This window comes from Panthera leo, chromosome D4 (assembly GCF_018350215.1).
Source record: "Panthera leo isolate Ple1 chromosome D4, P.leo_Ple1_pat1.1, whole genome shotgun sequence".
In the NCBI taxonomy this organism is placed as follows: Eukaryota; Metazoa; Chordata; class Mammalia; order Carnivora; family Felidae; genus Panthera; species Panthera leo.
In genome coordinates this window covers 78,412,409-78,437,249 of record NC_056691.1, presented here as the reverse complement: position 1 = coordinate 78,437,249, position 24,841 = coordinate 78,412,409, and the positions used below count along the sequence as shown (strand labels likewise).

The following is a 24,841-nucleotide window of genomic DNA, read 5'->3' as shown; positions in this document are numbered from 1 at the left end:
GGGCTTAAACAAACAAAAAGAGGCATAAGGAACTGTAGTGGAGAAAAATAGGAGGGCTTCATGGTACCAAATGGTATGGGGACTTAACCTATCAGGGGATCGGAGAAGATGGATAGGATAGGACCTGGAGGATGACGAAGAGGTCAGGGTCATGGATATGGAGGCAGACAATGAGTATCTATGAAGGAGCATTTGAGGAAATGAAAATGTCATAAGAGATTAAAGCAGAGACATCAGTGGTGAGAAAGATGAAATAACCCTTCAGATCCTGGAAGGCCTGTGCAGCACATTAGTGACTCGAACATTAATTTGAGGGTCATGGGCACCATGGAAAGGTTTTTAAAAAGGAAGTAGCATGAGGAGATTGATGTTTTGGAAGATCACTCTGGCTGTCATGTGTCCAATTACTTAGATCGGGGTAGATTGAGGGTGGATGACCTATTAGGGGCTATTGCAGTACTGAAGATGAGAGGTCACAGATTCAGACCATGAAGGTAGTTGAGGTTGAAAAAAACAGACCACTTTTAGAGTTACTTAGCTGGCGTCAACCACTTTTAGAGTTATTTAGCTGGCGTCATGACCAGAATTTAGTGAGAAGACCATGAAGAATTTAGATAATCTGGTGAATGGAGTGTGGGGATGAGATAGAGAGGAAGGGCAGGGAAATACATAAGATTCAAGGCAATATATAATATAATAGAGATAATAAAAGTAATGCATACCATTATGGAGATTCAGAAAAGGGAGTAATTCATTTGGCCTGTCTAGGTAGAGGAGTCATAAGAAAAAAATATCTAAGGAAGAATAATATTCTCTTGGTGGAAGGTAAAACAAAAAAAACTTCTTAAATATAAGACAGAAGACTGTCTCATGATTCTTGGATAGGCTGATATTTATTCAGTAGGATACAACAAACAGTAGGTATAAAGAAAAGGATTTATACATTGAACCACATTAAAATTAAGAATTTCCAGGGGCACCTGGTGGCCTAATCAGTTGAGGATCCAACTCTCGATTTTAGCTCAGGTCATGATTCCAGGGTCATGAGATCAAGCCCTGCATCAGGCTCCATGCTTAGCATGGAGCCTGCTTAAGATTCTCTCTCTGTCTCTCTCTCCTCTCTCCTCTCTCTCCTCCTCTGCCCCATCCCCCACTCTCTCCCTCTCTCTCAATTAAAAAAAAAAAAGAATTTCTGTTCATCAGATGCTGCTATTGATAGAATGAAAATACAAGCTGCAGAGTAGAAGGAAAGATTTTTGATACATGTATCTGACCAAAAAAAAAAAAAAAAAAAAACCCTGTGCAAAATATATCAGTAACTCCTAAAAACAACAAGAAAAAGGCAGACTGTCCAGTAAGACAAGAAAATGGGTAAAAGACATGAACAGGCACTTCACAAACAAGAATATCAAAATGGCAGATAAACATTTGAAAAGGTGATTAACTTTTCTAGCCCTCATAAAATGTAAATTAAAGCCACAATTTAGTATGCTAACCCCACAATCAGTCTGGTTCAAAGGAAAAACACTGACAACATCAAGGAGTGATGATGTGGAACAATGGAAACTTACATGGAAACTTACAATGGAAACTTATTTATAACATCTCCTGCATTGCTTGTGGGAGAATAAATCAGTACAGCCACTTTGGAAAACTCTTTTGGCAGTATCTACAAAAAACTCAGTATGTCCTGGCCCTGTGACCCAGAAATTATAATTCTTGGGAATATGCACAACAGAAATGCCATCTATGTTCACCAAAGGACATGGCTGTTTATAGCAGCTTTATTCAAAATAGCCTACAAATGGAAATAGCCCCAATTGCCCATCAACAAGAAAATGGATAAATACATTGTCATGCATTCATATGACAGGCTACAATGCAGAAATGGGGGAAAATAAACTATTCTTTTCTGCAACAGTATGGAAGAATCTCATGAACATAACATTAAGTAAAAGAAGCTGGGCACAAAAGAATATGCGCTATTTGATTCCATTTCTATACGGGTCAAAAACAGCCAAAAAAAAAAAATGTGTTGCTTTTGTAGCTCAGAGAGCATTAACCTTCGGGGAGGGAGAATAAGGGACTGACAGGAGATGGGAGAGGTTTCTGGAGGTATCTATAATGTTCTGTTTCTTGATCTGGATGGGAGCACATGGGTGTGTTTACTTTGTGAAAATTCATAGCACTGTACGCAAGTGATTTATATGTATACATTTCTGTGTGTATAATATGCTTCTATGAAAAATTTATTTAATAATGTGCTCCATCTTGACATCGTCTGCAAAGAGAAGACATGAATAAAGCAGACACGTAGAAGAACAGAAGGTGGTCCAGCCCAGCCAGAAGACAGCCGCATGGACTGAGGGCAGAGGAGTCAGAAATAACAAAGGATAATATTTATCCAGCCCTTCCTAGTGTGCCAGGGCCTGTGTTCATTGAATTGTATTACATGCATGTTTATTTGTTTGTTTTTATTCATTTTAACTTCCATTTAATTTTATTATGTAATTGCACTTATTACGTTTTGAATCCTCACCCCATTCCTGGGAGGAAAGCATAAGTAACATCCCTACTTCATAGGTGAGGAAACTGGGGTGAGGGAGGTCACTCAGTAAGTGATTGAGCTCCACATTTAACCCTGACAGTCTGACTTCAGAGCTTTTGTTTCTCAAAACGCTCCTGCTCTCTCTTCCTCTTTCCTCTCCTGATTCCGCTGAAGGAGGCTGGGAAGGGAGATTCTGCAGAGGTTTATTTTAGTGGATTGAGGACGATGTGAATGGCACCCTAATGACATTCACCTTGTGGTGGTTCATAAACTGTTCGCAGAACAGGGCAAAGGTGGAAGGAAATCGGAAAAAGAAAGAAGAGGTTTGGAGAAGGACACGAGGAGTGAGAAAGACAGGATCATAGAAATGATCACAGGCTATTAGTAGTCAAAACAGCAACAGCCAAACTGGTAGTAATAACGCTAATGGCATAATGATAACTTCTTATTTTTATACTTCTCTCTCCAAGAAGCCCATTGAGTGTTTTGCTGACATTGTCATGTAATTTAATCTAGTATCCATCTGGTGAGGTATACAGAGAGCAGAGCTCTGCCTTGGTAGCTCACTGATGTGGAAAGGGATGCAGAGAGAATATTTTGCTGAAATCTAGGATGATCCATAAATTTATTCATTCATACATTCATTCATTTAGCAATATTTATTGAATATCAACTACATGTCAGATACTGTTTTAACAGCTGGATATATAGCCGTGAATAAGCGAAGTCTCCATCATTTTGGAGTTTATATTTAGTGTGTGGGTGTTAGGGGAGCAGACAATAAACAAGCAAACAAAGAAATATATTTTCTTTACAATCAGAGAGATGGTGAGAGAACAGGTCATGTAGAAATTTGTAGACCATGGAAAAGACTTTAGACTTCTACTCTGGATGAAATGAGAAGCCATTGCAAATTCAGGCAGTGGCGTAACCTGACCTGACTTACATTTTAAATGAATCACTATGAGTGCTGTGTGGAAAAGACTACACAGAGGGCAAGAACACATAAAAGGAACCCAGTGTGGGGGCTGTCGTGTTTACCAAGGTAAGACAAAATGGCGGCCAGGACCATGAGAGCTGGTGATGTGGGTTGTGAGGAATGATTGCCCTACGGGTGCATTTTTTAAGTGGTGCGGACATCATTTGGTGATGAACTAGAAATGTTTGTGAGAGAAAGAGAGAAGTAAAGGATGACCCCAGAGTTTGGCCTGAGCCACCGCAGTGATGGAATCACTTTGCTGATACAGTGAAGACTGCAGGAGGGGTCACTTTTGCTGCGACATGAGGAACTGGGCGAACCAAGTTTGAGAAGTGTGTTCTAGATACAAATGTGGATGCTGAATGGGCATCTGGAAAGTCGGGGTGGGGGGAGGACTAGAAATCTAAATTAGCATAGAGATGATGTTTAATGATGTGAGGTTGGGTAAGATGACCTTGGAAAAGAGTGTAGATAGAAACGAAAAGAAGGAATTCAGTTATTGAGCAGTGGAGAATTTCATATTGAAGGGTTGGGATAATGGAATGAGAATGAGGAACAGGAAAAGGAAAAGGAAGCTAAGAAGTGGCTGGGGAAGGTGTAAAGGGAGTGGTGAGAGTATGGTGTCCTGGAGGCCAAGTAAACAATGGTACTGGGGCGCCTGGGTGGCTCAGTCGGTTAAGCGTCCGACATCGGCTCAGGTGGCGATCTCATGGTTCGTGGGTTCGAGCCTTGCATCGGGCTCTGGCAGTGTGGAGCCTGCCTCGGTTTTCTGTCTTTTCCTCTCTCTCTACTTCTTCCCCATTCCCCCGTTCGCACTTTCTCTCTCTCTCTCTCAACTAAATAAGCTTAAAAAAAGAAGATAAAAAGAATGTTCCACAAAATGGAGATTGTGGTCAACTGAGTAGTAGCATGGCAGGCATCGGTGAACTTGACGAGGATCTTTCTCCCAAAGCGCATGCGTTTTCCCTATGGCACTAGAGTTGACATCTTTAAGGCAAGAGTCATGTCCCTTCATCTCCCAAATGCCACCGCCTCTGAAAAGCCTCTTTTAAGACCTCTTCTCTGGCATGATTTATTGGTTTTCCTGTACCTTGCAACATATTTGGGGGGGTTTGGGTTTTACCTGTTCTATAGATTAGATGATAGTCTTCTTTAGAAAAGGGATTTTTGCCTTGCCAACTTTGTTTTTCATTATATTCAACAGTGCTGGGGACATAGGAACTCGATACATGTTTGCTGAATTGAATGTTTCCTTATGATTGGTGCTTAAGTAGCAATGGAAGGAGGGGGACTAGGGGAAGGCAGAAGGAGACCAAGAAGAGGGAGGTGGAGGAAAGGAGAGAGAGGGAGAAGAAGAGGGGAAAGGACTTGGGGGAGGAGGGCGAAGGGCAGAAGAGGGAGGAGGGCGAAGGGCAGAAAGGACTTGAAGGAGGGAGGACGGTGCGGGAGGAGGAGGTTGAGGAAGAGAAGTAGCATCAACCATCCCTTTCCTCAGTAGCTGGGCATCATAAATGCCCAAACTCATCTTGCGACAAGTAGCAGAAACAGAGGAACAGAGTGTAGAAGTGTCAGAAATTATACTTTTTTCTGCTGCTACTCCCCCTTAGGCATTGTGTGTATATCCATTAGCCACTTCGGCCCTCCCACCAACTGAGAGATAAGGATCATGCTCCCCATCAAACAGATGGAGAAACTGAGGCCCAGAGAGGTAACCTTCCCAAGGTCCCCCTGGCTTTTGGTTCCCTGTTGCCTGGGCCCCAAGCCTGCTTGACCTTGCTGGGAGGCTCTGAGTCAGCACAGCACAGTTCTAGATGTGGGTACGGTGGGAATAAGTCCTTGCCCAACTGCAGTAGTAGAGGAAGGGGGCACCGGACATGATTAGGTCTTTCTGTCCACAGACCCCTCCTCTCTCACCCCCTCTCACCCCATGTGGCCTCGGGCCCCCAGGGTGGAAGGCCGAGTGATTGTTGCCAATGCTGGTCGGTAGCTTTGGGGTGGGTCCTCCACAGAAAGAGCCCAGGGTGCGGGCAGGGGCTTGTGATTAGGCCCTTCTTGTCTGATTAGCAGCGCCTGGAGGCACTGATGGGGCTCCATGTTTCTCCCTTCCCGCGGCTCTGTCCGGAAGGCCCGCTGAATAAAAGGGCAGTGTCTTCATGACTGAGGGGGCTGCTGACGTCCACCCAGTTGGCCGCATCCAAGCTGGTTTTCCTTCATGCGCCCAGGAGCACTCTGTTCTCGGCCTTGTGATGAGGACAACCGGAGTTCCTCTTAGGAAGTGGATCGAAGGGTCAATTAAAGACTCAGTCGGAAGGCAGATAGAATCAGGAGGATCCGGAGGGCAGGCTTGATGGTGATGAGACCTTGGACTAGTTAACCCTCTGAGCTTCTCTAGGTCTTCTGCTCTACGAAACGGGCATAAAAACACCTCTGTGGCAGAGCCTTTGTTCTGCATTTCATTGGAAAACATGTAGAAAGCACCTGACCTAAAAACCAATAGGGCGGATATAAAATAATACTTACGCTTATGATTTACTGCGTGATTCTCATCTGCCGGGCAAAGAGCTCATTTCTTTATATCAAGATCTCCTGTATACCCCACCAAAGACCCATTTTGAAGACTTGAAAACTGAGGCTCACAGATGTTAAGTAACTGTCTTGTAGGTGGCAGCATAAGAATTTGAACCCAAGTCCCTTCAATGTCAATGCTCTTGAACCATATTGTTTCTCAACCTGGAGCATATGACTCATAACCATGATTTTTATTAGAGCAACTAATTCCATAACCCTTTCTGTGTGCTTGTAGGCTCTGCTATTTACTTTGGAAAGTCTACGATTTTCCTAAAATTACTTGCTAACTTGTATATGTTTATAGGTGCCCCATTTCTATAGCGATTGTCATATTCTCAAAAAGACTGAGAACCAGGAAGGATCACATACCCCTAGAACACAGATTACTAAGGCCTTGCAATATACCCAGTGTGCATGACTATAAAATGTGCTGCCACTTTCCTGGGGACATCTGGAATCATTTGGTAACTCGAGACTCACACTTGTACAGAAAGTGATGGAAATGCTGATGGCATCTAAGCTGATGTTGAGAGACGTGATCTCAGGACTCACCCCTGTTTTGTTTTTGTTTTTGTTTTTGTTTTGAAAGAGAGAGATGGAGGGAGAGAGTGAGAGGCATGGTTGGGGAAGGGGCAGAGGGAGAGAAAGAGAAAGGGAGAGAGAGAATCCCAAGCAGGACCCACGCTCAGTACAGAGCCCATCGCGGGACTCGATCTCACGACCATGAGCTCGTGACCTGAACCCAAATCAAGAGTCAGATGCTCAACTGACTAAGCCACCTAGACGCCCCTCATCTCTTGGTATTGTAGTCATGCAGGGTCTATACTTTTCAAATGAACTCATGGCCAGGCGTACAGCAAGGGAATCCTGGCCAATAAACAGTCAGTGTGGTGATTTGGTTTATTTTAACAACCGTGTCTCATTGAACTCCTGGTTGGTCTCATTGATTGGGCAGAAACCAGGCATCAGGCACCTCAAACCTGAATAAACCACCCATGAAAATTAATCATTGATTCCGTGTAGGTAAGGCACCTGTTTGTATTTAAGATAATTAAGTCAATCCTTATTTTCTTCTGTCACAATTCATCTTGGTCATAACTAAGCTGTCCTTTGACACTGCAAACATAGCACTCTCCACGTGCTTTTCTTTTTCTGCTCCTAGATACGTTCTAGCTTGTCTTATGCGTAAAACTGGACGTGGCATTATTTAATTGTAATTAAGATCCCTGAGAGTAGAAGCCATACCCTTTTTTTAATGTCTTCATTAGTCACTTCTCTGGAGTTCAGTGTTTAGCTCATAGTAGGTGCTCAATAAATTTGTACCGATTTAAAGTAATTTGAACTGTCACATCAATGTATTTGGAATCTTAGTCTTTTTATGAGGGTAAGTATGTATTACATTAAGTTCAACATCATAACCATCTTAAAATGCGCAATTCATTAAGGGACGCTAAGCATCTCACAGCTATTGTGCAACAGTCACCAACTATCTAGTCCCAGAGTTTTCTCACAACCTCAAATAAGCAGTCATTCTCCACCTCGCTTCCCTCCAGCCCCAGGCAACTAGTCTGCTCTCTGTCTCCTGGATTTGCTTTTTCTGGATATTTCATACAAATGCAGTAACACAATATGTAGGGTTTTTGTGTCTGGCTTCTTTTTATTTAGCAGAACGCTTTCAAGGGTCACCCGTATTGTAGCATGTATCAGTGCTTTGTTCTTTTATGACCGAGTTAATATTTGATTGCATAGATATACCACATTTTGTTTGCCCTTTCATGGGCTGGTGGACCTGGAGATTGTCTCCACTTATTGACCATCGTGAATAGTGCCGCTAGGAACATTGGTGTACAAGTTTTTGTTTGAGTGCCTGTCTGCAATTCTTTGGGCTGTATACCTTAACAATGGAATCACTGGATCATATGGTAATTGAATTTTTTTTAAGAAAAGGTTTGATGCAAAAACAAGTTAATCTATCCCATTGTTCCCTCCCCTAAAAGGATTATATACACCAGTGCGTCCCCGTGCGACTGGCGGTGCTGTCCTGTGGGAGATGTATACTTCCCGGCTAGTTGGCATTGCACTTGGCCATGTGATTCGCTTTTGCCAATAGAATGTGGGAGGACATAACCCATGCCCCGCCTTAGCGTGAGGAGACATTGTCTGGCTTGGCTTTTGCTCTTTTCCTTCTGTCATGATAATGGCGTACCCCTGAGCAAAGCTGCTCCTTTAAGTCTGGATCCAAAATGAAGAAGACGTCTGGAGCAGAGCCAAAGCCCAGCCAACATGAAACAGAGCAAGAAATAAACCTTTGTGGTTATAAGCTGCTGTGATTTTGAGGTTATTTGTTACCATGCAGTAACTTAAAAAAGCTCAATAATACTGAAACATCAGTATTAACTAGCATAAACCGCACTTATTTACTGCAGGACTTCTCAGTGCCTTAACTATGCTAATATACGAGTCTCAAGAGGTAGATTAAATATGGAGTTTCCTGAATATATTTTATCCTGGTTACACTTGCAGATCTAAGGCTCTGCAGCATACAACTTGGAAAATGCTTGACTGTTCATACCATTTCGGTTCAGTCTTGTCCAAAATAACTCTTCTGGACACTTTTACTCTGATAAAAGTTGAAGTTTCTTCTTTTTTCTCCTACTGAATCTTGCATACATTTGCATGTGTGTGTTGTTATAATTTTATCTTCATGAATCTGGTTCTCTCACCCAACAGGAGCTCCCGAGATCAGAAAATTGTGCTTTATTCATTTTCCACATCTAGCATCTAGGATAGCACCTGGCTCAGTAAGTTGGCGGGTGGACAGACTTCACTAATAGTTGCTGGACTGAGCAGTTTTATGTTTGCACACCTACTGTGATCTTGCTTGGTATCTTGGAAAGAATGCCAAGAAATATAGGAAACAGTTATAGTTCTCAAGAATCATAATTTGTACCAATGGATCCGAAACAAAGTATGTGTTAAAAAGAAACACCTTCAGCAGCATTCTTCTCTTAGGATGTTTTTTTGGTTTTTTTTTTTGTTGTTGTTCTGTTTTTTGTTTTTTGGGTTTTTTTTGTTTTTTTGTTTTATCTCTGTGTTGTTTTTTTTTTTTACTCAGATGTTTCTGAACACCTGTTCTTGTCACTACTGCGTCAAAGTTGAAGTAGCTCGAGATTTCAAGCTCTGATGTTGGGGGAGGTGACACAGGGCCTGCTCAGGAAGGAGGGCTGTAGAGAGGAGGAGCATGCCAAGCACAGGGCAGAAGAAAACCACGGTCTTCCCTGAAACATGTTCTGTCTAAACTCAGCTTCATTCAAACACACTGGGAACCTACTAATGTGTTATAGCTGACAGGGAGATGGAACACGAACGAGGCATTGCCTCTGGCATTCAAGGAGATCACAGACCAGGAGGAGCATGAACACAAGCACATAATATGGTGTGATAGGTGTTCTATTAAAATTTGAGAAGTGTGCAAGGTGTTTCTGGGTACCGACAGAGGGGGTGTCTGAGATTGCCAAAGGCCTCCAGGGAAAGCAGTAGAAAACAGGGGGAGGACAAGAAATGACGTTAGTCGAGCAACTGTCCTGTACCAAGAGGTTCGCGTGTGTGATCTGATTGATTTTCTTCTCCAGACCATTGAGGTCTAATTTACATACAGAGAAGTTCACCCTTTCGAGGTGAAGAGTTCTATGAATTTGAAATATCCGTCCTGTAATCAAGATACCACCACAAGATACAAAATGGTTTATTTGATTTTTACATGCACCCCCACAATGGAAGCTCTCATGGAGAAATTGAGAATCAGAGAAGTTAAGCCTCTTGATCTTAACTTCCCAAGGTCCTGTGGTTACTAAGAGCTGGAGGCAAAATCTGAACAGGGGGGGACTTTCTACATTTGAGGGCCAGCTGCTGTGGTGTGGCAGGCTGTAGCAAGAAAAGGGAAATAGAGAAGATTTGGACACATCAACTGATCTGGGGATCTGGTAGCACAGGGTATGATAGGTGTCAGGTTTGGGTTTTTATCATGAATTCTGTGAAGAAGCTTATAATTAAATAGAATCAACCTCTTCTTAACACCCTCTGTAAGGGTATCTTCATGTTGAAATTTTAGGCAATTGAATTTAGTTTTTTTTTAATGTTTATTTGTTTTTGAGAGAGAGACAGAATGTGAGCAGGCGAGGGGCAGAGAAAGAGGGAGACAGAATCTGAAGCAGGCTCCAGGCTCTGAGCTGTCAGCACAGAGCCCGATGCGGGGCTCAAACTCACAAACCAAGAGATCATGACCTGAGCCGAAGTCGTACACTCAACCGACAGACCCACCCAGGCGCCCCTGGGAAATTGAATTTAAAATATATGTTGGCTTCCTTATCCTTGGTGATTTCATAGCTTAGTCCGACCATATTTGCTTTTTCAAAGTTCAAATTGTCATTTAATGGGGCACCTGGGTGGTTCCATTGGTTAAGCGTCCAACTCTTGATTTGGGCTCAGGTTATGATTTTGTGTTTCGTGGGTTTAAGCCCCACGTCAGGCTCGGCACTGACTGTTGAAGCCTACTTGGGATTTTTTTTTTTTTTTCTGCTCCTCCCTCTCTCTCTCTCTCTCTCTCTCTCAAAATAAATAAATAAACATTTTAAAAAGTAAATAAAAATAAGTGAATGAACAACAGCACAGAGTAGATGCATAGAAAATCAAGATTGGAGGGACCTTAATGGTCAGCTAGCAGGGGAGGTAGCAAACTTTCTCTGCAAAGAGCCAGATGGTAAATGTTTTAGGCTTTGTTGTCTCTGTTCTTACCACTCAGCTCTTCCATTGTAATGTGAAGGCAGCTATAGACAGTACTGAAACGAATCTGTGTGGCTGTGTTCCAATAAAATTAATTACAAAAATAAGCTGCAGGTCAATTTGGCCCATGGGCCATAGTTTGCCAACTCCTGTATAGGCTTGGTTGTGTTGTGCTAACGAACAATCCCTGAATCTCAGTGGCTGGCAAGAGAAAAGGCTCATTTCTTGCTTACACTGCATCATGGTCGCAAGTCAATTGTGATTCTGTTCCTCCGGTGGCCTCTATGTGGAATATGGCTGTTTTCCGTGGTGGTGGGACAGAGAAACCGATGAGCCCACATGTTGGTTCTTATAGCTCTGCTTTGGAAAGTTGTACCCCTCACCTGCGCTCACATTTCATCGGCCAAAGTGTGTCACGTGAACCCATCTGAGTGCAGAGGGTGGGGTGTGTGTAATTTTTTCAAAGAGAGGACACCGCAAAGGGAGGAGAACTGAATATGGGTTAGTGATAACCACATGCCATTTGGGCCCTGGGTTCTTTAAATTGTGCTTGTATGCTTCCGATGATGAGGAGTCTTCTACCTACTAAGGCAACCTGTTTCATCCCTCAAAACTCCTGATGGTAAAAAGGTTTTGCTTTTATTGTGCTGAACTTCATTTACCCCAATCTTGCATCTAAGGGTTCCAAGTCTATTCCTTAAGATCCCGCAGAATGGATGATGATCCTTGGGAACACAAAGGTTACTCTGTCCAGAAGGGGGCGCCAGAACCCACCCACTTTCCCCCCAGGTAGCTGCCTTTCTTCATTTCTCCCAGTGCAAATGACCCATCACGGAGACAGGGCTGAACTTCTGAATGAGATCATAGCCTTTTCGCCCTTTCTGCACGGTTTCACCCGGTGAATTATCGTCTTATTTTCATTCCACTCCAATGAGCTGTCAGCGATGGATACTGTAATTCACAGCAATAGAAACACAAACAGATGGGTAATTGACCTGCATGCCTTCATTACACTGGAGTTCAGAATGGCTGTTGGAGCCATAAAGTCCTTTATCTGCCAGTCTGAGATCCCTGGGCTTTCACAAGGAAGGGGATCAGGCTGACTTTCTGCGAAAGGTGCACTTCTTGTTCTCCCCAACCCGTGCTTTTCGGAAATGGACAGAATTTGACAAGCAGAACTTAGCGGGTACCAGGCAACAGCCAGCCTTCTGTAGCGCTCAGAGATATCAACAGGGGGCCACATTCTGATGCAAGCACAGGAGAGAACAATATTGCCACTCAACCAAAATAGACTTCTTGTATTTTTTTTTCCCTTTTCCTCTTAGCACAAAAAAAAAAAAAAAAAAAAAAAAAGTGAATTTAATACGTAATGAACTAGGTCAGAAAAGAGTACATCCATCAAAACTACTACTATTTTAGGTAATTACGATAAGGTAAAACAAAGTTCATCCAAAAGACAAGCAAGCAAACAAACAAGCAAAACCAGAAAGATATATGGTCCTTGCCTTGAACAAGACTTTGATTGATACAAGGTATTCACACACTGACTCGTCTTTGCTCAAGGTACACCCTCTGCAGGGAATGCTGGGGCTCCCTCTGTATCTATTAAAAACCATGCTTCTGTTTCAAGATCTACCCACATCCCACACACATCACGAAGTCTTCCCTAATTATTGTCTCCAGAGTCATTTTCTTTCATGTTCATAATAGATGACTGGCTTCTTCAAAATGTAAGATATATTTATTAAACACCTACTATGTTCCAGACGTGATGCTGCTTTTTACGTTTCAATCATCGGTTCGGGCCTTTGTCTCTTGTACTTGGATTTTATGCTTTAGTTTTGAATCTCCAAGTAGCCCCTTGGTGTCCTTGGAAAATGGAAGCATCTCCTCCAACAAATCCCCACGTACTACTTGTTGAAAGAAGAGAAGGAGGCTCAGAGTTCCTAACAGCAAAAAAGAGCAGATCAGGGTCAGAGATGAAGGCTGGACTACCCTCGGCAGATCTTAGAGGTACTTTCAGCTTTTGTTGATTGGGTCCTCTTTTCTCTAGCTCACCGAGCCGTCACCTGGACCAGGTGTCTGCTTCAGACAGCTGTACTGACCGTGTCATTGAAGGTACCAAGGAATTCAATGTAGGGGTCCCCAGAAAGTTCTTCTGTTACTTTAGTGCTCCCCAGTGGTTGAAAATCAACAATGCAGTGAGCCCTCTTTGCTTTTTCTGACTCCCAGCTAAACTCTTGGTCTGTAATGGACAAGGATCCTTGACCTCTGTTGCTGTAAACAATGCTGTTCCTCTAATAAGCTGGCAGATCTCTGCCCGCTGTCATTCTTCCCTTAGGAGTCTTGATCTTCTCTGAGGCAGTGAGAAAGCTTTCATCTCCTCTCTAGGGAACCTGGAAACAAACACAAAAACAAAAAAAGGTGAACCTTATTCAGAAAGGAGGGTGATGGTCAGGTAGGTTCTTAGTTGGAAGGAGTTCTGTTGCTTGAGTCCTTTGTACATGCTGTTCCCACTTTCTTCTTGTTTCTTCTACTCCACTCCCCGCTGTTCCCACTTTCTAAACTGCTCTTCTTGTGGACTCCTCGTCCTCTAATTCCTGTGAGTCCATTAGGTCCCAGCCCAAAAGCCACTTTCTGCAGGAGAGTGTCTGTGACTGCCCCTGATCCAGCCTGGGGTTAGGTGTTTTCCTTTGTGGTCCCTGAGCAACCTCGTGCTTTGGGTAGAGCCCTGGTCTCCGTGCATCCAAGCAGCTTGTTTGCATGTTTGCTTCTTTCACTAAGCCGTGAGGTCCATGAGGGCAGGGAATGCCTGCTTTCTTCACCCCAGTGTCCATGGCGCAGTTACTGGCACACGGGAGGGCCTACGTGTTGAAAGAAGACAGAGGAGAGAAGAAAAGAAGGAAAGATGAAAGGGAGGAAGATTCGCTGAACTATAACCAAATGGAAGGATGAAAAATGGAGACCCGTGGTAATTCCTGTAATGGTATTAAGAGATGATGCACTCTGGACATGTCTCCTACTGGTCCAAAGGGGGCTACTCAGGAGGATGTTTCCAAGAACGACTCAAGTTTGGTTCAGGGAGTGGAATTATGTTCTGATGTGGTATAAATGGGGGGACCTACCATTTATTGAACACTTAATTATGCTAACCATCTGCTCGGGCTGCTATAACAAAATGAAAAAACTGGATCGCTGAAGTGAGAGGCCTTCGTTTCTACAGTTCTGGAGGCTGGAAGTCAAAGACCACGATGCCGGCCCATTCGGTGTCTGGCTTGTGGACAGCCGTGTTCTCACTGCGTGTGCACGTGGCTTTTCCTTAGTGTGTGCTCATGGAGGGAGAGGGAGAGAGACAGCTTTCCTGTCTCGTACTCTTCTTACAAGTCCATTAATCTTACCACGGAGGCCCCACTTTTGTGACCCGATGTAAACCCAATGACCAGCCAAGGCCCCATCTCGATACAATAACTCTGGGAGTTAGGGCTGCGACATGTGAACTGGGCAGGGGAGAGGGGGGAGAGGGTGGGGGTGGTCACAAACATTCAGCCCATAGCAGCCAGGCTCTTGCTGGGTGCCCTTTATGCCTTTCCCATTTATTTATTCTTCCCAACAGCTCTGGGATTGGAGCTTCACAGGCAAGTAGCCGGAATTTCAGAGAGAGGCTAAGACACCTGCAGAGGCCACCCTGGGCCAGGGCCACCTTGAGAACACTGAGGCAGGAGTTTGTCTCAGTTTTCAGTCTTTCATGCCAGAGAGCTGGGAGGGCCCGTAAGGGTTTTGGAACTCAGAATTCTGGGATTTGAATCTCGAGTTTGTTAGTTTGGTTGTGGGGCTTTAGGCCAACTTAGGGCCAATTCCAATATCCTCAGAGTTTTTAGAGACCAGTGTTTTGTTTTGTTTTTTGTTTTTTTGTTTTTTGTTTTTCAGTTGGGGTGAAAAAGAGAATGGTTGTTGAATGAAAACCTATACTGGCCTTGGCCTTAATTTATACTCTGGGGGATCTATAGTGGACAGACAGGGCTCCTGTCCCCCGGAAGCCCACTCCCTAATGGGGAAGATGAAAACAAATACGAAAACACATGCGTAAGAGGATTTCTGTCAGTAGCTAATTCTATGATGAAACTAGAAGAGGCTTTTTTAATATGGGTCATCTGGGAAGGTCTGGATTGCAGGACAAGGGAGCCATGCAGAGATCTGGGAAAAGAATATTCTTGGCCCTGGGAGGTACACTTGCAAAGACTCTAGGGAGAACAAGACCAGCACAAGGGAAGGACCAGGAAAGAGAAGGATGCCTGGTGTATTTCAAAAAAAAAACAAAGGAATAGAATATTAAGAAGTAAGGAGAGAGGAAGCGAGGAAATAGAGATAGGCTATCATGTGACACAGAGGAGAAATCCTTCCTCCACACACACAAAGACTGGATGTAAAACACAAGAAATATCCTGAGATGTCTGCCTTGAAGGTGAGGTGGGAGGAGGACTAAGGGAGACAGGGCAAAAATTAGGAAAAGAGAAAGAAGATGATGTGGATGTTCCCATATCTACATTGCCCACTCACTTCGCGGAACAGTGACACATTCCATTTTAAAGTATAACAAGATTTTTTGTAAAAAAAAAAAAAAAAAAAAAAAAAGTATAATGAGATTGGGGGAGATATCCCATATGTTCAGCACGAGTCACTGGGTGTGCAAGTGAAACTCTCAGCCATCGCCTTCTTGGGTGTTTTGAGGCAAAATTTACATGCTCGCCCATAATGGTGACCTCTCTCTGTCTCTGATTTTCTCAGCTTGTCTCTCTCTCTCTCTATTTCTCTGTGTGTCTTTGGGAACTGTGGGGCCAGAATATTCCACCCCAGCCGGCAGCTGTATATCTTTCAAACAGTGGTTCCACAGGCCAAATCTCCCTCCAAGTTATTTATGACTCCCATTGAAGCCGGTGGTACTCAGGCGCCAACCTAGGAGGTCAGCAATGGGCCTCTTTGTTGGACACAGGTCATCAGGAGACGACTGCGGCGGTGACTGCTGTGTGAACCTCCGCTGCCGTAGAAATGGTTATGTAACTTTAAACAGTAATGACATTTTGCAGAAAAGTGCTTTTTAATTGCTATGTCTTCATTATTCTCTTTCAAAATTGCCCAGGAGATTCTGCCTCAGAGACAGCTCGGCATGATCTGAGTTTCCATTTTTAAAGAGCAATCAGTTTTGTGTTTCAGCTGCTCCCAGAAACCCCCCAACCCAAAACTTCATCTGTTTTCAGTTGCATTAAACGGGGTAGGTAATACTGCCTTTTGTATCCTTGCCAAACGGAGAAATGATTTGACGCAATTTTCTAAAAATGCTCTCCCCAAATTCCTTTTGGGCTGGGACCAAGAATAGAATATTTTATCCCCTACAAAAGGGAGAAAGAAAATGATGAGCAAGCTAGAAAAATAGGACTGAGAGTATAGTCTATAGAGTTCCAACAGAAACTTAACCCCAATCCGTAGACTCAGATGCCTATAGGGGATTGGGATCAGCTAAAAATAAATTTTGCTTTGGAAGCGAAAAACCCTGATACAGATAAAATGACTCAGGAATGCATGCTCTGAAAGAATTGTAGACTTAGTTGAGCAGGGACTCGCTCTAGTGATTGGCCCCATCGTTTGGTGTTTGTATCCTGCTCCTATGCTGCGAGCCCTTCCCAGCAATCACTCAAACTCGTGCAGACCCCTTGCTCGTTGGTGTGGAGTTCACCCATTCTCGCAGCCGGCCGGTGCCCAAGCCCTGTAGCTCCATCTGTCTGTTAGAACCCCTTTCACCCATACTGATATGGATCCACCTTCTAGAATAGCCGTCTCCCCACCCCCCACCCCCCACCATGCTGCTTCAACAGGCGCAGAATTCTAAACCCTCCTCTACAAATAACTCCAGACTGCCTGCTGAGGATTTTCTTCTGATTGCCCACAGCTATCGTTCATGTATCCTGAAGGTTCTGTTGAAACTTTAAAAAACGTCAATCACAGGAGGGATTTCATCATCACAGCATCGCCGTCATCATCAACGTCAGAAATGGGAACGAATAGCATTTACTGGGTGCTTGCCGTGTGCCCAGGAACTGTTGTGACGATTTGCAAGGATTCCTTCACTTAGCCCTCTCAACAACCTAAAAGCACCTCTGTTTTACAAAAGAAAAAGCAGAGGCTTAGAGAGCTTGAGTGACTTACCTGAGATGTCTAGGTAGTAAGTAGAGAAGCCTGACTAGTGATGCCCAGCTTTTAACTACCTTCTGCATCCCTGCAGTGAGGTGTGCCGAACACATCATCCTCTTTCCCACAATGCCTTTTTAAAAATATTTTCAATATTTATTTTTGAGAGAGAGAGAGAGAGAGAGCACTCCTGGAGGAGGGGCAGAGAGAGAGAGAGGGAGACACAGAATCCAAAGCAGGCTCCAGGCTCCGAGCTGTCAGCACGGAGACTGACGCGGGGCTCGAACTCCTGAACCGTGAGATCATGACCTGAGCCGAAGTCGGATGCTTAACCGACTGAGCCACCCAGGTGCCCCCCACCCCACCCCACAATGCCTCTCTGAACACAGTTGTTTTTAGCTGCCAGATGAAGACAGGTTGAAATGATGGGGCTTCCTTTTTTTAAAAAATTGAAAGTGAGAGAGGGAAAGATAAAATTCTAGAAACACAACTGTGAAGTACAATGAGAGACATGCCGAGCTGATTCAGCAAGCCCCTGATGAGTAGGATGAGGGTGTGTCCCTAAAACATGAATAAGAAAAACATTTAATCCAAAGAACACAGTTATTTTTCACACAATGGGTCATTAAACCATTACCCCTATATGCACTGGTAGCTGAAACTGTCCACGGCACTAGACCAGGTGGGGAGAGATGTCTTTCGTGAATTAATTTAGCCCAGAGTTGTCCTTCTTTTTGGGCACCCTAGTCAATAGCCTGCTATGATGACATCTCAGAGGTACATGAGTAGTGCATGTGCCCAGATAGATCCTTCTCCATCCTTGGCTGTCCAGATTAAGACTTTGATCACTCAGATATAGAGACAAGATTATGAGGTGTGGTCCAGAGTGTTCATCCTATAGCCTTGGGCTAGTCACTTCTCCTCCATGGGCCTTTGCTTCTTTGTGTTTACAGCTAGGAAGAAAAAAAAAATTAATCCTCTCTGATGGGATTCTGCACTGATATTATTTTTATGATGCCCTGTTCTTATGAAATTATAGCACTCTCCTTTATCACTCGTATCCTTGAAATTTACCAAAGTATCCCATTATCCACAGGATGAAGTCCAAATCCCTTAGCATACAAGAAAGCCCTGTGCACTTTGGCCTCCACTCGCCTCTGACACATGTTCCCCGACAGCACTGCACCCCACCCATCCAAATTCGTTTTTTCACCAGCAACTCCCAGACATATACATCTTTATTCTTGCTGCTACCCTCTTTAGAATGTGCTTCCTGTTCCTTTTTTTTTTACATGGTGATCTCTTATTTACCTTCCAAGAAGCCCAAACGCCATCTCCTCTATAAAGGTTTCCCTGCTGCCCTGGCAAGGTTATTTGCAGTCCTCTCTGTCCAGTTGCCTCGTCTGGACCATCTCTGCTCCAGGCCCAGAAAGCTGTGTTATGATGATGTGTGTCTGTGTCTATCCCTGCTGATTACGCTGTAAACTCCCCAAGGGCAAGGATCTTGTCTTTTTCATCTCTATAGACTCAGTGCCTAGCTCAGGACTTGGGCTTCGTAAATAGAGTCCATCAATATTTGAGAAAAGGAGAACAAAAGAAATGAAGGAAACAAGAAAAAATAAACAATAATCTTGTGCTTTCAAGAAGGGTTTTCTCCCACAATGGAAAAGGTATATACCAGATCTGGCTGTGGCCTCAGTCCTAATGTAACGGACTAGAGTGTGCCTTTCAGAGGTGGCCGAGGTCATGACTTGAGAAGTTTAAGTACACACAGTGTAGCTGGAGGCCTCACCAACCGGACCCTGTGTGGATCTAGGCGGGCCCAGAAATATTTGGGTTACAGTACACAGGGAGAAAGCTAACAGCTTCAGATTCCTATGTTTCACCTTTCAAACCTGTTAATGAAACACCTTTTTTAACCTTTCTTTTTTTCCCCCTTCTTGCTGTTCTCGAACAGGTCTTCAGATAATCTTCCCTCAGTATCTGCAAGAGAAGTTTGTCCAGTCGGCCTTGAGCTACATCATGTGCAATGGTGAGGGAGAGTATGTGTGCCAGAACAGCCAGTGTAGATGTCAGTGTGCAGAGGAGTTCCCACAGTGCAACTGCCCCATCACCGACATCCAGATCATGGAGTACACGCTGGCCAACATGGCCAAGTCTTGGGCCGAAGCTTATAAGGACCTGGAGAATTCAGGTAGAGAGCCTAACGTGGTCGTACTGCATCCGTGGCCCTGAGCCAAGCCTAGAAAAGAAAACTGTCTAGCCAGAATTAGGACCACTGTGAGGGACTGTTCAGTGACGCCAGCTCTTTCACGTGGGAGGGACCAGAGCCAGGTCTAGGAGCTGTCATGGAGTAGGTACTCAGTCTCCATTGAATGGAATAATGAATCGCGTGATTGAGTTTGTGGTCCTAAGATGTATTGTCTGCATTGTACCCAGAAGACAGAGAGAGTAATGCCACATAGCACATAGAAGCCTCTGGAGAATGGAGAGTCAAAGGTACTTGTATTGATTCCCGAGTCTGTGTGTGCGTGCGCGTGTGTGTGCGCGCGTGCGCGCGCCTATATCTCTCGATAAACAACCACGTATGTATGTCTAAATATGTATATGTGTATGTATTTTTATCCATGTACATGTATATAGATAATGATATGGATAGAGATATCCAAACAATTCACAGATTGTCAAAGCTAAAGCGACTTTTCAGGTACGTGGCTGTTTCCCACTTTTCATGGTTAAGGAGATGCGTGGTCATGAATTTCAGGGGAGGAAAGTCAGCCACCCAGGGCCATACAGTGGGTGAGGTACAGAGTTGGATCTCTGCCTTTCTGGAGTTTCTAGTTGATGTGAAAGCCAGCCATGAATCGTATGACATTTTAATCATGTGAAGGAGAGGCTACTGAGAGCAAATCCATGCAGGGGGAGGTTGAGGAGGTCAGGAGGGTCAGGGAGGTCAGGAGAGGCACCTTGGGGAAGAACATCACACTTTGATGCAGAAGTCAGTGGGTGAGTGCATGTCAGAGAACGGGAGGCCATCACAAGGTGCCTCGGAGGGAGAGGACGGAGACATGGTTAGCGTGGTGGGACAGGTGGAAAAAGTGGGGAAGGTGCAGAGGCACCGAGGTGTTTAGAAGGGCAAATTAGCAGGGCTTGGTGTTACACGGGCTGTACGTGGTCGAAGAGAAGGGTGTTGAGATTCGAGAGCTTTTTTTAGGTATGTTTGGTAGACAATTTGATGGAGGCTGGTACCATTCACTGAGCTAGAACACCCTGGGTGGTTCGGAAACAGAGACTGTGTATGCAGCGCTGGGCATGAAAAGCTTGGGCATCCTTGAGATTTCCAAGAAGAGATGCCAAGTAAACAGTTGGCATCTACTATGTGTTCAGATACCTGTCAAATAAATGGACATATGCAGAGAGCATTACTGGTTTTTAGAACAGCTCAATATTTCTTAAATTTATGACAGAAACTGCATTACAATGAGTAGTGATATTCCTGTATCCTGGGGGGGGGGGTGGGGGGCACCAAGACCCAGTGTCTTCCCCAGGGTTACATAGTTAGTAAATGACAGGGTTGGGAACGGAATCCCTGATTCCAAACCCCGTGCTTGTAGCAGCTTTTTGTATTAATGCTCCTTTACCCCCGAGGCTTCAGTTCCCTCATCTGATATATGAGAGGACATGTTTGTGGTTTTAATAGTTGAATTTATTTAAATTTTTAGCCGAGAAACCCTTTGATTGAACAAAATCGTACCTTGGAGCCACTGTGTACCACAGGTAAAAGCTGAGCCCTACTGAGCTGTATTTGAAAACCATTGGTTTCCATGAACTCTAAGCCCCTGAACCAGCTTTGGGAGCACATAATGCATGAGTGATTCTGCTCTCGTGCAGCTCGAACGGAGCTGTGGCTGCCCTATGGACCCGCACCCGCCAGTCCATTTAAAATCCCAGGAACTCATAGCAGAGAGGTTCATGATGGAAATGTGTTACGACAATTATTTGGCCTCAAACAAAAGAAGCATTTGATAACATGCTTTTGCAAGGAGATTCCACTGATGGCTAAAAAAACAGAGGGGCATGAAGTCGATGTGCACAAGCAGTAGGGATCTTTAGCATAGAATCCTATCCCCCAGGAAGAGAAACCACTTTCAGTGGGTGGGTAGGTGGGTGGGGAAGGAAACACAGAAAGCTGAAATGCTGCTGAGTAGCTGAATAGGCCGCAGAAATGATTTACGTGGCACACTTTCTCTCCACAAGAGCACACATTTGCTCTAGATATCCTGTACTTATCCATCTGGAATGGTTTTACCCATTAAGACAAATCCATCCATACCTTCGTGTAGATGTGGCTTGTGCATGTGTATCTTCCTCCTCTTCGTTTCAGGCAGTGGCCTTCATGACTCAGCAACTAGGCAGCTTGGAGGGATTCAAGACATGGCCAAAAGGGAAAAGCCAATGATTCCTTCATGGTCGGAGCACTGGTGGTCGCATAGAACCTAGTTTACACACATGAATGGCGGTCTTCACCTCCTTTATTGGGAGGGAACCCTTCCACTTTCAGTCAAAAAATTAAATCATTTTAACGTTTAAATTCTATGTTCCTAACTGACCCAGGTTCAGGTTCAGTGAAATGACTGTCATGTTCTCCAAGGTCAACAGCGCTTTCTACAGGAGAGCAGCATATCTTCCTTGGGGGTTGGGGGAGGCTGTGTATTGTGGGCAACCAACATACAGGGTCATTAGGGCCAGCCCCCTACCTCCAGCCAACTCCCTGAATAAACCAGCTGGCGTTGTCCTATGCTAGCCGCCCATCCCCTGAGCGTGTTCTGTATGTCGAGGACTATTCAGGCAGATACAGTGCTGTGTCACTCTTTCCTGATTTGCATTAGGTGCTAGGTTACCTGTTTGACAGATGGGAAAACTGAGGTGTTGAAAGAATAATGGCCATACAGCTGCCCAGGGGTCCAGATGCAACTTGATCTCCTGAATGTCTGACTGGCAATAAGGAGGCACTGTGAGTTCTGTAGGGGTCAGAGATTCCTATTTTTGGCACCATTTATTTAGTTAGTTTCTTTTTTCCCCCAATATACTGATCCTCTTTATGTGTTGAGAGTAAGTGTATAATGCTGAGTGAAAGCATACATTCAGAGCCTGTTTAGAGTTCTAATTCTGCCATTTACTGGCTGTGTGACCTTGGCAAGATAACTGACTTCTTTGTGTCCTACTTTCTATAAAAGAAGGCGCTGAAAGTACCCACCTCGTAGATTTGCTGTAAAATCACTTATATGGGTGAGGTGTTTCAGAGTGAGCGTGGTGCTTACTGAAAGCTACGTAGGCATTTTTAAAAATAAAATGAATGCCTAATGTACCTGAAATTTCCTGATAGCTTTTGCAGCACGAACTAAAAGTACTAAGCTGCAAATATATATACATACATATATATATGCACATATATTTATATTTATATTATACATATAAATATGCATATATTATACATATTTATATATTTATATTTAAATACATATATATATATATATATATATATATATATATATATCCCCAACCATTTGGATTTTTCCCCCCGCAAAATGACCAACCTCCTAATTCTTTTATTTTCCCGATAGTTGGGGAGCATGACAAAGGTAAGTATTATATTGAAAAAAGAATAGCTCAGATTCAAGTCCTGCCTCTTGTCACTCCTTGGCTGTTCTACCTTCAGAAAATCATTTCCCTGCTCTGGGCTTCATTTTCCCTCTGTGTAGAACAAGAAAGCTGACCTAGATTATCTCTAAGGTTGTGTCGAGTTGCAGAAGACACGGAAACTCTGAAACACAGAACCAAACTGAGGCAGAAACCTTCACCTGGGAGACCCAAGATTTGCCCCCATCTCTTAAGGTGGGGTGTCTCTAAATGGGATGTGACGTGAGGTGGTACACAGACAACTTCCAGTAGGACTGGATCATGTAGCAAGGAGCTTGACCCATCTCAGCTCTCCCTCGACCCTGCAGATGACTTCAAAGAGAACGTTCCAGTTGGTGCTAATATGCCGTTAGCACCTCCCCATGGCTGGCTACCTTCCTGTGTGCTTCACAGTGAGAGCAGGCCCCAGGGTTTGATCACTTAGCTGGCAACACTATCCGGCCAGGATTTGTTAATACTGTTTTCATAACTGTATACGTTTACAGCTTTATTTTTATAGCTCCCATTCTACTGAAGGCATGGGATTGAGGTTTTCTAATGCAGAATTGGATAAAAATTTGGTTGAATTGATTCAAAGAAAATACTAAGTAAATATAAGTACAAATATGTGAATATCATTATCAAGCTGGCATTCAGATGACGGAAGTTTGGGAAGCCTTGTTTTTTTTTTTTTAAGTTTATTTATTTATTTTGAGAAAGAGAGAGAGAGAGAGAGCATGAGCTGGGGAGGGGCAGAGAGAAAGAGAGAATCCAAAGCAGGCTCAACACTGCCAGCTTGGAGCCCGATGCGGGGCTCGAATCCGTGAACCCTGTGATCATGATCTGAGCCAAAATCAAGAGTCTGGTGCTTAAGGGACTGAGCCACCCAGGCGCCCCCTGGACAGCCTCGTTTCTAATAAGGATGCAGGATGCAGATTCCCTCCTGTGGGAGCAAAGTAAAAGAACCTTCACTGAAAGTGTAGTGGCCCTTGCATGGCCTCCCCGGAGCGGCCTCCCCGGAGCTGCTGAGAGGCTAGTGCAGAGTTCATGGGGCCTCAAAGGAGTGAGTTTTATCTGCAAGCCTGCCTGACTGGTAGGTGGGGCTGAGCCTTCCAGGCAGCCTCCAAGGGGGGGCAGCCTTGCTCAGTCCTTCTCTCTTGGCCTCTGTCTCTCGCTAGATGAGTTTAAATCGTTTATGAAGCGTCTGCCCAGCAACCACTTCCTGACCATCGGGAGCATCCATCAGCACTGGGGCAACGACTGGGACCTGCAGAACCGTTACAAGCTCCTGCAGAGCGCCACCGAGGCCCAGAGGCAAAAGATCCAGCGCACCGCCCGCAAGCTCTTCGGCCTCAGTGTCCGCTGTCGCCACAATCCCAACCACCAGCTGCCTAGAGAGAGGTAAGTGCGACCCCCCAGCCCACCCCCACCGCCTCTGCAGGCTCAGACCTGTTTCTGGCTCAAGTTCCCCGTGGCCCGGGGAAATGCCATGCCGATGATGATGCACCTGCTGGTGGCAGGCCAGGCCTTGCGTGGTCCAGACCAACCATTTTCTGGATCGTCTCTGGCTTCTCTGCTTCTGGTTGCTGCTGTCCTGGGTTTTCTCACTGTTTCCTGAATATGCCCTGAACTTTCAGCCTCTGTGTTCTGTCTGATCCGTCGGACTGTGGAAGGGAGCCCGCGATAGCCCTGACTGCTATGTGACATTATTCTGGTTGCTTGAAAGGTATTATCTATTTAATTTAAAAGTTACTTGACAGATTGGGGTGCCTGGGTGGCTCAGTCGGTTAAGCATCTGACTTCAGCTCAGGTCATGATCTTGTGGTTTGTGAGTTCGAGCCCTGCATCGGGCTCTGTGCTGACAGCTCAGAGCCTGGAACCTGCTTCGGATTCTGTGTCTCCCTGTCTCTCTTTTCCCCTCCCCTTCCCCTCCCATCTCTCTCTCTCTATCTAAAAAATAAATAAACATTAAAAAAAACCAGAAATTACTTAACAAAGCAGATTTTAGCATCCCCATCTTAATGGTGAAGAAACTGGGTTAACTAATCCGTCAGCTATATATTGAGGACCTTTGATCAGGGCCTGGAGTCAGCGACACAAAC

General features: G+C 44.4%; 1 protein-coding gene across 3 annotated transcripts in view; it reads left to right on the top strand.

The window, feature by feature from the left end:
* Positions 1-24,841, top strand: part of BRINP1 (BMP/retinoic acid inducible neural specific 1) — a 173,682-nt gene that overhangs the window by 122,239 nt on the left and 26,602 nt on the right. For all 3 annotated transcript variants that reach the window (XM_042913659.1, XM_042913661.1, XM_042913660.1), the window contains exons 6-7: positions 19,018-19,254; positions 23,918-24,140. In XM_042913659.1, the coding sequence (XP_042769593.1) occupies positions 19,018-19,254; positions 23,918-24,140 (460 nt within the window). The remainder of the gene's footprint in view (positions 1-19,017; positions 19,255-23,917; positions 24,141-24,841) is intronic.